Consider the following 15,485-nt stretch of genomic DNA (forward strand, 5'->3'; position numbering starts at 1 on the left):
AAGGACCACACTACCTGCTCTTAGTTTATTGCCACAGCAGCCGGATTTCCACAAGTGAGACAATGTTAGGCCTGAGCACAGGGCTGGTGGCCATTTCCTGTTTGTACAAATGACTCTTTTACTTCTTTCCAAAATGCTACCCCCCCCCCCACGTGCCAGTCCTGGGGCTTGAACTCAGGGCCTGGGCACTGTTCTTGAGCCTCTGTGTGTTCAAGGCTGGTACTCTACCACTTGAGCCACAGCGCCACTTCTGGCTTTTCTGTGTATGTGGTGCTGAGGAATGGACTCAAGGCCTCATGTGTGCTAGGCAAGCACTCTACCACTGAGCCCCCTTCCCAGCCCACTACTTTTTTTTTTTTCCCTTCTGAACACACTCAGGTGATCTTGGTCTCTGGGGGCACCCAGTTTTCCCTGTTCTCTTCCTCTAGCTCCCATTACTTTCCCACCTTCAGGGGCTCCCGCAGCTGCCATGCCTTCGCTGCACCTGTGTGTGTTGCCTCCTTACTCTTTTATTTAGAGGTACCTGTGTCCTCCACCTAAGGGCCCGAGCAGAGGGGCCGTCTGAGGTGTCCGGCACTAGCCTGGGGGTGACGGGGATCCTGGGGGTCCTGGGGTGCCAGTGGTCCTGGGGATCCTGGGGTGCTGGAGGTCCTGGGGTACCCAGTGTTCACCTGGGGGTGCTGGGGTTCCTGGGGTGCCGGGGGTCCTGGGGTGATGGGGGTCCTGGGGTCCCGGGGTGCCGGGGGTCCTGGGGTGATGGGGGTCCTGGGGTGATGGGGATCCTGGGGTGCCGGGGGTCCTGGGGTGATGGGGATCCTGGGGTGCCGGGGGTCCTGGGGTGATGGGGATCCTGGGGTGCCGGGGGTCCTGGGGTGATGGGGGTCCTAGGGTGCTGGGGGTCCTGGGGTGATGGGGGTCCTGGGGTGATGGGGATCCTGGGGTCTCAGGGATCCTGGGGTCTCGGGGATCCTGGGGTGCCGGGGATCCTGGGGTGCCGGGGGTCCTGGGGTGATGGGGATCCTGGGGTGCCGGGGGTCCTGGGGTGATGGGGATCCTGGGGTGCCGGGGGTCCTGGGGTGATGGGGATCCTGGGGTGCCGGGGGTCCTGGGGTGATGGGGATCCTGGGGTGATGGGGATCCTGGGGTCTCGGGGATCCTGGGGTCTCGGAGATCCTGGGGTGATGGGGATCCTGGGGTGATGGGGATCCTGGGGTGCCGGGGGTCCTGGGGTGATGGGGATCCTGGGGTCTCGGGGATCCTGGGGTGATGGGGGTCCTGGGGTGATGGGGATCCTGGGGTCTCGGGGATCCTGGGGTGATGGGGATCCTGGAGTCTCGGGGATCCTGGGATGATGGGGATCCTGGGGTCTCGGGGATCCTGGGGTGCCGGGGGTCCTGGGGTGATGGGGGTCCTGGGGTGATGGGGGTCCTGGGGTGATGGGGATCCTGGGGTGATGGGGGTCCTGGGGTGATGGGGATCCTGGGGTGATGGGGATCCTGGGGTCTCGGGGATCCTGGGGTGATGGGGATCCTGGGGTCTCGGGGATCCTGGGGTGCCGGGGGTCCTGGGGTGATGGGGGTCCTGGGGTGATGGGGATCCTGGGGTCTCGGGGATCCTGGGGTCTCGGGGATCCTGGGGTGATGGGGATCCTGGGGTGCCGGGGGTCCTGGGGTGATGGGGGTCCTGGGGTCCCGGGGTGCCGGGGTTCGCCTGGGAACGTGACCACGTCGCCCCCGGCGTACAGCTCGGGCGCGCGTGCACGCGGACCTATCGTCTCGCGCGCGTTTGAGAGCCACGACGCGCCCAGCGGCCCCCTTCGGGGCGCGGGGAACAAGCACAGGCCCCGAACTCCCGGGGAGAGCCCAGGTGGGACGGGACCCCGCGCCGGGCGCGAACGCGGCGTGGGACGGCGTCCGCGCGGACGGCGCCCGCGCTCGGCTCCGCCCTCCGCGGCCCGCGGCGGCGCGGCGGCCGCAACAGTCAGGTACGCCAGTCACGAGACGGCCCCGAGGAGCGCGCGCCCGGACCTCGGCGGCGTCACGCCTGGGGGCGGGGCTCCGGGGGGCGGCTAGCGTGAGGGATGTGACTTCGGCCAATGAGAGCAGAGATCGCGCGAGGGCGGGAGCAGATTGCCGCGCGCCACGTCGCGGTTGGCCAGAGCGCTGGGAGAGGCCCGCCCACTCCGGTCCGTGAAGGGCCGGGAGGGCGGCGCCCGGGCCGCGGTGGCGGCGGCCGCTCAGGTAAACGGCGGCGGGGGACGCGCCCTCGGGAAGGCTCGGCCGGAGAGCCCGGGAACTGCTGCTCTTGCCGAGCTGCGCGGGAAGTCGAGTCCGGGGCGCTTCTCCAAGGTCAGCGGGCCAGCTCCCGGAGGTCCCGGGAGTCTTGGCCGGGGCCCGCCCTTCCCTTGGCTCCGGTGCGCCCAGAGCTTCGGGGCGGAACGGGATGCGCCACACCCGGAAGGGAGACCTGGGAGCTTGCGACCCCGTTCCGCCCGTGTGCGTGGCCCGGGTCCTCGGCCCTGCCTCGCGGGGCGCGGGGTCCAACCCCGGCCCCCCGGAGCCCGCTGGGCCCCGCGCCCCACCCCGCCTCTGGGGTGCGGGGTCCCGGAGGCCTGGTCGTCCCAGGCCGCTTCCTCGCGCCCGTTCGCGGGGTCCACGGGCTCCTCTCTGCGAGAAGGTCAGCCAGACCCTGGAAGTTGGAAAGCCAGGGCCGCCGTGCTCAGTGAAAGAGCGATCCTGGGCGAAGTTATCCGGAGAGCCGGGGACGCCCTTGGTGATGCTAGCGCAGGCCCGAGGCTGGGGCCAGGTGCTGCGGGCTGTGCTGAACCGAGCCGCCCCTGGGCCGGCCTTCTGGCTAGCTGCGGCTGCAGGGCTGCTCCCAGGGCGCCATTCTGCACACTTCAGGATCACTTTGCCCGCTCGGGTTGGGGAGGGACCCCTGAAGTCATGTACAGGACAGAAGGGCTGCCCTGGGAATGTGACCCGGAGCAGCTTTTGCAGTGTAGGTGGGCTTTGGGGGCTAGTGCGGGAGGCAGGAACACTTGGGCAGTGGATGATGGTAGAAGTGGAGAAGCTGGGAGGGACTTGGAGGAACAGGTCATTGATGCTGGTTTCTGGCCCAGATAACCGAGTGATGATAATGCTGGGAAGAGATAGTTGGGATTAGGGCTGGCAGGCGTTGGGGTGTGGTGGCTGTGACCTTCTAGACAGAGACCCTTAGAAGGTTGGGGCTCTGGAAGAGGTGAGGGCTGGAGACATTGTGTTGGTGTTTTTTGTTTGGTCATGGGGCTTGAACTCTGGACCTGGGCTCCGTCCCTCAACTCTTCAGTTCAAGACGAGCGCTCTACTGCTTGAGCCACAGCGCCACTTCTGGTTTTCTGGTGGTTTATTGAAGATAAGAGTCTCCTGGACTTTCCTGCCCAGGCTGGCTCTGAACCACGATCCTCAGATCTCAGCCTCTTGAGTAGCTAGAATTACAGGCGTGAGCCACCAGTGCCCGGCAGGATCATGTTTTCTGATCCAGGCTGTTGCTTTACATCTTTTGTTGTTTTTACTATAAAGATGATGTACAGGGCTAGGAAAGTAGCTCAGTGGTAGAGTGCTTGCCTTGTATCCATGAGCACCTGGGTTCCATTCCTCAACACACATAAGCAGAAAAAAAAGGAAGTAGTGCTGTGGCTCAAGTGGTAGAGCAGCGTAGAGCTGAAGAGCTGAGGGACAGCGCCCAGGCCCAGAGTTCGGGCCCCATGACTGACAAAAAAAGTGATATACCGAAGGGTTACAGTTTCATAAGTAATGAGTACATTTCTTTTTCTTTTCTTGTCCTTCCTTCTTTCTTTCTTTCTTTCTTTCTTTCTTTCTTTCTTTCTTTCTTTCTTTCTTTCTTTCTTTCTTTCTTTCTTTCTTTCTTTCTTTGGTTATGGGCCTTGAACTCAGCCTGGGTGCTGTCCCTCAGCTCTTCAGCTCAAGGTGAGCGCTCTACTGCTTGAGCCACAGCGCCACTTCCAGTTTTCCAGTGGTTTACTGCAGATAAGAGTTTCACGGACTTTCCTGCCCGGGCTGGCTTTGAACCACAATCCTCAGATCTCAGCTTCCTGAATACCTAGGATTACAGGTGTGAGCCACCGGTGCCCGGCTTAGAGACTCTGTGAAACCATTTGTCTGTTGTAGGATGGTCCCTGTGCATGTGATTATGGTATGGTTACATGTGTAGTCTCTGCATCCTGCACGTTGGGGATCTTCATTCCTGGGGTCAGCCCAGGAATGTGAACAGGGATCTCTGGAGTCAGAGGGCAACAACCTGAGCCTGAGCTATCTTTGTTTTATTTATTTATTTGTTTGTTTGTTTTTAAATGCCAGTCCTGGGTCTTAAACTCAGAGCCTAGGGCTTGAACTCAGGGCCTGGGCACTGTCCCTCAGCTCTTCAGCTCAATGCAAGTGCTCTACCACTAGAACCACAGTGCCACTTCTGTCTTTTTCTGTTTATGTGGTGCTTCGGAATCGAGCCCAGGGCTCCATGTATGCTAGGCGAGCACTCTACCACTTAGCTACATTCCCAGCCTTTCATTCACTTTAAGCTTATGTCCAGCCCACCGTGGCTTGTTCAGCTTTGCATGAACTGCCACTGACTGTTCAGTACAAAGAGAGACCAAGAGTCTGAGGTAGAACCTATGGGACTTGCGCTTGCTCATGCTCATAATCATGTATGTGGGGAAGCAGGGATCTGTGCTTAAGTTTCTTTTTGAGGGTCCCCACAAAGGCAAAAGCAAAGTTGTTCTTTATGACCTGCAACTCCAGACATTCTGACCTTTCCCTGAGCTGAGTTGTTTGGAATCATAGACATGTTCAGCCTGTGCCAGCTCATGTGACTTGATTCCCTTGGGAAAGCTCCCATGGCTCTTTGGCCATTGCTCAGGGACTGTCTCTGCGAACCTCTGCTGAAAAGTAGGAGAGTCATACTTTTGTCACTGGGATGCCGGGGGCCATCTTGCTCTGGGATGAAGCTCCAGTGTGAGGAAGCCCAGTGACCCAGCACCACGTGGCTTATGTTGAGAAATCATGTTCTCAGTGGGTGGTGCCTGACCACATCACCCTGGCTCATCAGCCCAGGTTCTTGCTGGTGGCTCTGGAAGTTGGCTCTTTTCTGTGCAGTACTACCCCATGCCAAGGTGGGGTGGGGTGGGACAGCTTGAGACCATATATGTTTGAACTTCCAGGCTGGCTTATTGTTCCCTGTGGGCTATGGTATGTGTGGAACTGAAACAGAGCCTAGCAGGGATTACTAAATGTGCAACCAAGAGAATTAATCTTCATTTCATGTAATGTTAACTATGAGCTGGGTATAAAGGCACATACATGTAATCTTAGCACTCAAGAGGGTGAAGTGAGAGGAGCAGAAATTTGAGGCCAGGTTGGGCTACATAAAAACCTTCTAAGGAGGGCTGAGAAGGTGGCTCAGTGGTAGAGCGCTTGCTTTCCATGCATGAGGCCCTGGGTTGGATTCCTCAGCACCACATAAGCAAAAAAAAAAAAAAAAAAGCTGGAAGTGGCGCTGTAGCTCAAGTGGTAGAGTGCTAGACTTGAGCTGAAGAGCTGAGGGACAGTACCCAGGCTCAGAGTTCAGGCCCCACAACCGGACCCAAAAAAAAAAAAAAAAAACCTTCTAAGGAAAAAAGACCCCTTCTACCAACCTCCCATTAGATTTACTTTTGCTTTTAAAATTTACCTACTCCTGCAAGTGGCACTGTGGCTCAAGTGGTAGAGAGCTTGCTTTGAGCCCAGAGTTCAAGCCCATTGACAAAAAAAAAATTACCTACTTCCTATTGCCCCCTAAATACATATACATGCTGCACAGGTGACCACGCCTGTAATCCTAGCTGAGATAGGAGGATCACAGTTTGAAACCAGCCTGGGAAGGAAAGCCCATAGATTTTTTTTTTTTTGTCGGTTGTGGGGCTTGAACTCTGGGCCTGAGTGCTGTCCCTCAGCTCTTCAGCTCAAGGCAAGTGCTCTACCACTTGAGCCACAGCGCCACTTCCAGTATTCTGGTGGTTTATTGGAGATAAGAGTTTCACGGAACCGGGCGCTGGTGGCTCACGCCTGTAATCCTAGCTATTCAGGAGGCTGAAATCTAAGGATCGCGGTTCACAAGCCAGCCTGGGCAGGAGAGACCGTGAGACTCCAATAAACCACCAGAAAACCGGAAGTGGCGCTGTAGCTCAAGTGGTAGAGCGCTCTCCTTGAGCTGAAGAGCTGAGAGTTCAAGCCCCACGACCGACAAAAAAAAAAAAAAGAGTTTCACGGACTTTCCTGCCCAGGCTGGCTTTGAACCGTGATCCTCAGATCTCAGTCTCCTGAGTAGCTAGGATTACAGGAGTGAGCCACCAGCACCCAGCTGTCCATAAGATTCTTGTCTCTTTTTAACCACCAGAAAACTAGAAGTGGAGCTGTGGCTCAGTGGTAGAGTGTTAGCCTTGAGCAAAAAAGTTCAGGGACAGTGTCCAGGCCCTGAGTTCAAGCCCTATGACTGACAGAAAAAAATACATATGCATACATGTACAAGTGCACATTCTTGCACTAGTACTGTGAAAAGTACTTGGCCATTCAGACACATACCGACCACTTCTCAGACTGCCACTGGTGCCATCTTCCAGCACGCAGAATAGTTCTTGTTCTTATCACATTGGATGCACTTGGAGCTTGTTGTGGGTCTGTCTTTATTCCAGGTGTTGATCATTAGCACTTACAGATGGTAGTACAGGCCCAGGGAGCTGTGTAGTAAGTGGCTCTAGTGTTGAGTCCTTAGCAAACCACAGCACTACACTCCCTGTCTGCTTTGGAAAGAGCAGTACAGATTTCACGCATCCTAAGAATGGTCAGCTCAGTCCCTATATGTCTCTTGACTATCTTTTCTAAGAATTCCTGTGTATTTTTCCTTTTTGTTGCTTAAAACATCTTAATGGTACACAGCCTTTGCATATTATTAGGCAAATCAGCTTTTTGTGTTGTGCCAGTCCTGGGGCTTGAACTTGGCCTGAGCACTGTCCCTGAGCTTTTGTGTTCAAGTCTAGTACTCTGCCACTTGACCCACAGCTCCACTTCTGGCTTTTTGGTGGTTGATTGAAGAGTCTCATAGACTTTCCTGCCCCTGCTGGCTTCAAACCATGATCTTCAGATCTCAGCCTCCTGAGTGGCTGATTATGGGTGTGAGCCACCAGCATCCCAGTGCTGTACCAATTTACCTTCCCACTGACTGCTTGTGCAAGGGTTCCCTTTTCTCTAGTAGTTGTTGTCTTTCCTTTTAGGTAATAGCTCCTTCCTTCCTTTTTTCCTTCTTTGCTTCCTAACTTTTCTTCCTCCCTTTCCTTCTAATTGTTAGAATTACAAGTATGAACTATCATGTCTAGCTGGATGGCCTTTTTGATTTTCCATATATCTAGGAAATCTCTTTTGGGTACTCCAGGTCCCTTTTATCAAGTCGATTTTATCCCTGCACATACACGGAATATATGTTTACATGGTATGTTCATTTTCAGGTATCATTTTGGTGAAGTCTTTAGTTGACATTATAGCTATCATCAAGGCACAAACTCTTGAATGGGGGTCACAAGAGGCTTTTGAGCTTCACAGGGTATTTCCTGTGTGTGTGTCTATCTGTGTGTACCTGTGTGTGTCGTGGGGGGGCAGAAGCTCATAGGAGATGAGAAGCTCTTGGATTTTTCTGCCTGGAGTAGCTTGGATCTTTGATCCTTAGATTTTAGCTTCCTGAATAACTAGGATTACAGGCATGAGCTACCCAGTTCCTGACTCCCTTGTAGTTTTAGTGTGCATTTTTCTTTTTCTTTTTCTTTTTTTTTTTGGGGGGGTCCGGTCGTGGGGCCTGAACTCAGCCTGGGCGCTGTCCCTCAGCTCTTCAGCTCAAGGCTAGCACACTACCACTTGAACCACAGCGCCACTTCCGGCCTTTTTTTCCTGCTTATGTGGTGCTGAGGAATCGAACCCAGGGCCTCATGCATGCAAGGCAAGCGCTCTACCACTGAGCCACCTTCCCAGCCCCTGATGCTGGACTTTTTATTCACATACCTATTGGATTTTGATATCTCTCTTTTTTTTTTTTGCCAGTTGTGGGGCTTGAACACAGGGCCTGGGCACTGTCCCTGAACTTCTTTTGCTCAAGGCTAGCATTCTACCCCTTGAGCCACAGCACCACTTCTGGCTTTTTCTGTTTATATAGTACTGAGGAATGGAATCCAGGGCTTCATGCATGCTGGGAAAGTATTCTGAGTAGCTAGGATTACTGGCATGAGCCACTGCACTGGACTGGATTTATCTTCCTCCTCCTGTTCCCCTCCTCCCCTCTCCTTCCCTCCCCCCTCTTATCCCTCCTCCCCCTCCCCCTTCTCCCTTCCTCTTCTTCCTCCTCCCCCTCCCCCTTCCTCCTCCTCCTCCTCTTCCTCTTCCTCTACTTCCTATTCTTCCGCCTCATCCTGGGGCTTGAACTAAGGGCCTGGACTTTGTCCCTGAGCCCGTGTGCTCAAGGCTAGCAGCACTCTACCACTTGAGCTATAGCACCACATCTCGCTTTTTCTTTTTCTTTTTTTTTTTTTTTTCAGGGTCCGGTTGTGGGGCCTGAACTCTGGGCCTGGGTACTGTCCCTCAGCTCTTCAGCTCAAGGCTAGCACTCTACCACTTGAGCCACAGCGCCACTTCCGGCTTTTTTCTTTTTGCTTATGTGGTGCTGAGGAATTGAACCCAAGGCCTCAGGCATGCAAGGCAAGCGAGCGCTCTACCACTGAGCCACCTTCCCAGCCCCACATCTCGATTTTTCTGAGTATTTTATTGGATATAAAAGTCTCATGGAAGCTGGGCGCTGGTAGCTCACGCCTATAATCCTAGCTACTCAGAAGGCTGAGATCTGAGGATCACAATTCAAAGCCAACCCTGGCAGAAAAGTCCGTGAAACTCTTATCTCCAATAAACCACTAGAAAACCAGAAGTGGCGCTGTGGCTCAAGCGGTAGAGTGCTTGCCTTGAGCTGAAGAGCGAGGGACAGCGCCAAAGCCCAGAGTTCAAGCCCCATGACTGACCCCCCCCCAAAAAAAAGTCTCATGGACTTTCTTGCCCGGGTGCTTTGAATTGTGGTCCTCAGATCTCAACCTGAGTGGTTAGGATTATAGGTGTGAGCCTGGTTAGGGCTTATTCCCTTGTTATTTCATCAGAGGTTAGATCAAGAGGGTAAGAGGGTAAATGCTTTGGATCAGCGCGCGCGCGCGCGCGCACGCTCTCATGTGTGTGTGTGTGTGTGTGTGTGTGTGTGTGTGTGTGTATTGCTACTGGAACTTGAACTCAGAGCCTAGTCACTGTCCCTTAGCTTTTTGCCATACTTCTACTTTCTTCTGTGTCTCTTCTCCCCCCACCCCACCCCTGCCCCCAGGTCTGGGGCTTGAACTTAGGACCTTTTTTGGGGGGGGTCAGTTGGGGGGCCTGAACTCTGGGCCTGGGCACTGTCTCTGAGCTCTTCAGCTCAAGGCTAGCACTTTACCACTTGAGCCACAGTGCTACTTCTGGCTTTTTCTGCTTCTGTGGTACTAAGGAATGGAACCCAGGGGCTCATGCATGCAAGGCAAACACTTGATATCACTCATCGACATTCCCAGTCGCATGGGGGATATCTTGAAGATGTTGTTCCTGGTCAGGAGCTGATCATGGCATCTTGTCTTCATTTTTCCCTGGCATAAGTTAGGCAGGAGTGATGGGTAGGAGGTGATCAGGGGTGGAAGAGGCTGGTGGAATCATCAGAGAACAGAGGATATGGGCATTATAGTGAAGCTAGCTGCTATGCCAGAGTGGGGCAGTGGACTGTCCAACCTTCCAGTTCCTTGGAGAACATGACCTAGGACTTGAGTGTGATACTGTGTGGAGATGAGGCCTTTTGTATTCAAAGGACTTTGTTCTCTGGGACCATACATGTAAGTGGTACGCAGAGGCACATAATGTGTGCAAGGTATGGTACCTTCTGCTTATCTCCTTAGAGTGAAAGGGAAGGTGCTTTAGGTGGATGAGCTGCCATGCTAGCCAGGACTCAGAGTGTGTAGGTGCCACCATGTGCCAGTCCTGGATATACTGTCCACTGACACCTTGCTGGTGGAGGTTGCCAGTGCAGCAATGAAGGGGAGCTGAGAGCTATCAGGGATTATGGGCCTTCATTTCACGCTGAATGGCACAGAAACTGTGGCAGAGCTATTTCGTAGGACAAATTTGTTTAAATTACGTGTTTTGCACAAAGCTAATAACTGCCCAAGAACTTAGGTATTGTGGAGGCTTTTGAGTTAAATCCTGTGTTTGTTATATCAGGTTGGAGAGGACACTGCACAAGTTCACACTGGGCAAGCAGAAGCTGAGACCACGGAAATGACAGAATCCTATGTGAAGAGTGAGTGTGACGCACTTGTGGGCTGGGGAGAGCGTCTGCCTTCTGGCTGCTGGGCAGTGAGGCTCTCATTGGGCTTGACTCTCATCAAGGGAGGTGGGTGGTGTGGCAAGGTTGGGCACCATTGAACAGGTGTGGGGTTCACTTGCTGGTACTGAATTTGAAACCCACATGAGTATATGGCATTCAGAAATGTGGTTTGCAAAAAATCACCATTGAATAAGTATGCTTTCTCCAAGTTTTTATTAAGAGAGAAAGTAAATTTTCCTAGTCTTTTGGACTGCTATAACAAAGTATCTTATGGTGGGTAATTTATAAGCAATAGCAATTTGTTCTTACAGTGTAGAAACTGGGATTCTCCAGGTCAAGGCCCAGCAGAACTATCCTCTGGTGAGGCCTGGGTTCTACTTTGTAGATGGTACCTCTGTGCCCGCCTCATGGAAGGGGATGGTGGACTAAAGCACACACTAAGCCCTTTTTTCCTTTTCGTGCTAATACTAGGGCTTGAAATCAGGCCTGAGCATTGGGGAATATCCCAACTTCCTGGGGTTGGTGAGACTCAACCCACAACTGGTGAAAGGAGTCACCAGCACTCAGTCAAACTGGCTGCCTTTTATTAGCCACATGGCGTCTGTCCCCAGCTTGCAGGGCTTTGGAGAACAGCCCCATTTGTTTTTCGTGGGGGATTTTTATAGGAAGCAGTTTCACATAGGTGATGTTTCCCAGAGCAAGCAAGCAAGGTGGTGCAAAACAGCCTTGAGTTGCAAAAACCATAGGCAAAACATAATCTTGACTTGGGTAGCATGACTAATACTATCTATGCTATTGATACTACTGATCCTTGATTACAAAAAGTAAAAACATATGCTTGGATTACAAAAGCCAAAACATAACCATGAGTGGGGATACTCTATTTTATTTTTGTTTTTTTGCAGAGACTATGGCCATTTATTGATACCTATTTTGTAGAAATTATTTGTATTTTATTCATTTTTGTCACTTGTGGGGCCTGAACTCTGGGCCTGGGCGCTGTCCCTCAGCTCTTCAGCTCAAGGCTAGTGCTCTACCACTTGAGCCACAGCGCCACTTCCAGCTTTTTTCTTTTTTTGCTTATGTCGTGCTGAGGAATGGAACCCAGGACCTCATGCATGCAAGGCAAGCGCTCTACCACTGAGCCACCTTCCCAGCCCTCAGAAACAATTTTTATTATAAGCTCCTGACTAATACAGCAACTCAGTACAGTTGGTGATAAGCCTCAAGGTTGTCAGTGGCCTTCACCAAGTTTGTGGTAAATTGCAAAGCTGCTAGCTTGGTAAACTTGAATGAGGGAGAGATTTTCTTTTGCTTTTTAGCAAGGATGGAAAAAGGCTTGGGCTGACTACTGGCCATTTAGCCTGAAGTTTCTCTCTACAGAGGTGTTTTACCTTTAGTATTTGGCCCAATTTTAATAATAATTTTGTTCTGTTTCTGATTTTACATGTTACATATTAGTCCCTTAGTTTTTTCACTCAAGGCTGGTCCTGTATCCCCTGAGCCATAGCTCCACTTCCAGCTTTTTGGTGGTTAATTGGAGATAAGTCTCATAGACTTTCCTACTCTGGCTGGTTTTGAACCATAATCCTAAGATCTCAGCATCCTGAATAGTGTAAACCATCAGTGCCAGACTCCGCTCAGACCTTTTTACAAGGCACTAATGACATCCTCTTTCATGATCACCACCACCCCAAAGTCTCTTTTTTCAAAACCACTGCTCTGGGGCTTAAGTCACACATAAGTTTTGTCAGGATCGAATATCAAGGCTGCTGCAGTAGCATCCATGGGAACAGTGGGTTGAAGCCATAGGTTTAATGAAGAACTCCTGGATGCTTTGGCCTTTACCTCTTTGTACAGAAGCCCTGGTATAGATCCGGCCTCCTCAGCCAGGGCCAGAAGTTAATTGAGAGCCAGTTCTGCTCTGTCCCTGAGCTTTCACCAAGTGGCCATTCTTGGTCCTGTCCTCTGAGCTTGGGGGATGCTAGAGGCCTGGAAGGGAATGGAGACCTGGACAGGTGGAGATTGGCAGTGAAGAATTACGGAACAGATGTGGCCCATTGGCCAGCAGGGGCAGGGTAGGGCAGGGTACGAGCAAAGTTGGGAGGAGGGAGGAGGCACATATGTACTTGCCATCCATAGCACGGACCTCTCATGCCTCCAGAAGCCAATTGGGAGAGGTTCCTGTGGAGGAACAAGTGCAGGTGTTTTGTAGAAGTGCCAAGTTTAGTTTACTGGGAGGAGCTTGGCCTTAGAAACATCCAGATTTTACTAATTGGATCAGACTGCTTGTATAACTATTGAACCATGGGGCGGGGGAGAGCCTGGGAGAAGTGCTGTTAAAAGTTCACCTTGGGGCCGGGCTCACGCCTGTCATCCTAGCTACTCAGGAGGCTGAGATCTGAGGATCACGGTTCAAAGCCAGCCCAGGCAGGAAAGTCCGTGAGACTCTTATCTCCAATAAACCACCAGAAAACCGGAAGTGGCACTGTGGCTCAAGTGGTAGAGCGCTCGCCTTGAGCTGAAGAGCTGAGGGGTAGCCCCAGGGCCATAGTTCAAGCCCCACGACTGACAAAAAAAAAAAAAAAAAAAAGTTCACCTTAGGGGCTGGGAAGGTGGCTCAGTGGTAGAGTGCTTGTCTTGTATGCATGAGGCCCTGGGTTCAATTCCTCAGCACCACATAAGCAGAAAAAGCTGGAAATGGAGCTATGGCTTAAGTGGTAGAGAGCTTCCCTTGAGCTAAAGAGCTGAGGGACAGCGCCCAGACCCAGAGTTCAGGCCCCATGACCAACAAAAAGAAAGAAAGAAAGAAAGAAAAAGCTCACATTGGCCTGGTGTTGGTGGCTCACACTTGTAATTCTACCTATTTACAAGAGGCTAAGATCAGAGGATTATTTTTCAGAGCCATCGCAGGCAGACAAATCTATGAGACTCTTTTTGCCAATTAACCAGAAAAAAAAAGGCCCAAACAAACACACCTGGAAGTGGAGTTATGACTCAAGTGATAGACCACCAGCCTTAAGTGAAAAAGCTAAGCGGGGGGAAAAAAAAAAGCTTACCTTGGCAGGCCCTGGCGGCTCCACTCAGCTTCCCTTGCTGTTTAGAAGGAATCCCTTTCCAAAAAGGAGATGAGCTATGATCTGGTGCCTTTTTGTCCTGCTGCCTTTGGCAGATGGCCTCCTTAGGGGTATATGGCATGGTGTCTATTGATGCAGAAAATCTTGTGGTGGGCACTGTTTTGCATGTTTCCTGAATGCTCATCCTGCCTTTTCAAGTACATGGCTTGATAATCACTTGACTGTCTACAAAGCTGCACGTTCATTCCTTCATTCCTTAATTCATATCTTGTTCTGCTACGTGGCATGCTGGGGGTAGGGGTTGTGGCTCCCCCACTCTCCCCTTTGGTCATGGTGCTGGAACCAGGGCCAGGGCACTGTCCCTCAGCTCTTTTGCTCAAGGTAGTGCTCTATCACTTGAGCTATAGCACCACTTCTGGTTTTCCAGAGGTTAATTGGAGATAACTCTCGTGGACCTTTCTGCCTGGCCTGGCTTTGAACTGTGATCCTTAGATCTCACCCCTTGAGTAGTTAGAATTATAGGTGTGGGCCACCAGTGCATGGCTTTTTGTTTTTGGCGGGGGAGAAGTGGAGGGGACTGTGGTTATGGCTTTATTGCTCACTTCTGGTGTTCCTGTCCCTCTGCCTGCCTAGATACTACACATGGGAGTTGGATTATAGAGGATCCAGCCTGCTCTGAGCACAGAGCTTCAGGGAACATTCCCAAAGAGATACATCTGTGCAGGTTCTTGGTGAAGCATGGTGGGTCTGGCCAGTCCTGGCAGATGACCTGATGGTCTTATGATCATGGCTTAGACAGTCTTGTGAGTGTTCATGCAGGAGGTGAACCTTGTTGTCTTTGACAGGGCCTGATGGCCTTAATTGTATATCCTGGGACCTCAGTGGCAGCCAGAATGGGGTGGGGTATGGTCAATACATCCAAAGGGAGGGGCTTACACGAGAGAAGGCTGCAGTAGGTCAGCGTGCTGAGGCCAGCAGGCCTGGCCATTGTGCAGGGTGGTCAGGGCCACTGGGCCCTGAGGCTTGGTGGATGTTGGAGGCTGCCATCTCCTGTGCTGAGTCTGTGACTCCACCAGCTGATGGGATGACTGCTGGAGTGTGTCATGAAGGCTTCAGCTCTAAGGACTCTGACTGGGCTTTGTCACTGCAGAGCTGTCCTTCACCCTGCTGGATGCCATCACTGACAAGGACCCTGTGGTACAGGAGCAGGTCTGCAGCTCTCTGTGCTCCCTCGGAGAGGCACAGCCAGGGGAGATGCTCCATGCTTGTGAGAAATACCTGCGGCAGCATGATAAGGTACCTCTCTCCTTTGTGACAGGAATGCTGGGAGCAGCCTTATCTGGAAGAGTTGAAAGAGTTGGAGAGTGAAGAGTAGAGGGTTGGGTGCCTACTTGAACTGTTAGCAGAGCGGTCCCTTGAGGCCAGATGCTTGAGGGTGATGATAAAGGGTGTAGCTGAGTCCCTCCCGAGCTGGTGAGCCCAGCCTGAAGGGAGCAGGGCTGTCCCTGTGGCAGTCAGGGACTGAGGAGAGGTCATTTGCTGGCTTTTTTCCCACTGAATGGCAGTGGGGCTGCTCCTCTGTGTTTGATCAGCAGCTCAGGTGCCCTGAGCTTTTACCAAGGCCCAGAAGGCCCTTAGAGGTAAAGAGCTCACCTGCCATCCCCTACCATAGAGCTGTTTTCAGAGGGAAAGGGCCATGCTGCTCTGGAGTAATAGACCGTCCCTCACACAAACATAGAAAACTTGGCAGAGGCCTGAGAGACTTAGATTTCTCTTTTTGGCCTTGTAGAATATCAAATCACTGGCTCAATCCACTCTCAATGTCATGTTCTTTGTTCTTGTTTTGTTTTGAGATAAGGTCTCACTATTGTAGCCTAGGCTGGTTATAATCCTTCTTCCTCAGCTTCCTGAATACTGGGATTACAGGCATGGACCACCATGCTCACCTAC

At 52.3% G+C, this 15,485-nt stretch overlaps 2 protein-coding genes across 8 annotated transcripts in view; one reads left to right on the forward strand and one right to left on the reverse strand.

Annotated features, from left to right (window-relative positions):
• Positions 1–576: 576 nt before the first annotated feature.
• Positions 577–4,690, reverse strand: LOC138806180 (collagen alpha-1(III) chain-like). Its single transcript, XM_069991723.1, has 3 exons — positions 4,668–4,690; positions 1,768–3,141; positions 577–1,666 (listed from the first exon to the last, which is right to left on the reverse strand). Exons 1-3 carry the CDS (start codon positions 4,688–4,690, stop codon positions 577–579), a joined length of 2,487 nt encoding a protein of 828 aa, XP_069847824.1.
• LOC138806085 (maestro heat-like repeat-containing protein family member 1) overlaps positions 2,177–15,485 on the forward strand; it is a 72,435-nt gene continuing 59,126 nt past the window's right edge. For 4 of the 7 annotated variants that reach the window (XM_069991618.1, XM_069991622.1, XM_069991621.1 and 1 more), the window contains exons 1-3: positions 2,179–2,348; positions 10,353–10,431; positions 14,686–14,831. In XM_069991618.1, coding sequence (XP_069847719.1) covers positions 10,410–10,431; positions 14,686–14,831 — 168 coding nt within the window. In that variant the 5' untranslated portion in view covers positions 2,179–2,348; positions 10,353–10,409. Of the gene's footprint in view, positions 2,349–4,050; positions 4,114–10,352; positions 10,432–14,685; positions 14,832–15,485 lie in introns of those variants that run through there. The other 3 variants (XM_069991619.1, XM_069991620.1, XM_069991625.1) reach the window with 3 other exon arrangements.

This window comes from Dipodomys merriami, unplaced genomic scaffold (genome assembly GCF_024711535.1).
Source record: "Dipodomys merriami isolate MVZ:Mamm:240054 unplaced genomic scaffold, mDipMer1.0.p SCAF_4, whole genome shotgun sequence".
In the NCBI taxonomy this organism is placed as follows: Eukaryota; Metazoa; Chordata; class Mammalia; order Rodentia; family Heteromyidae; genus Dipodomys; species Dipodomys merriami.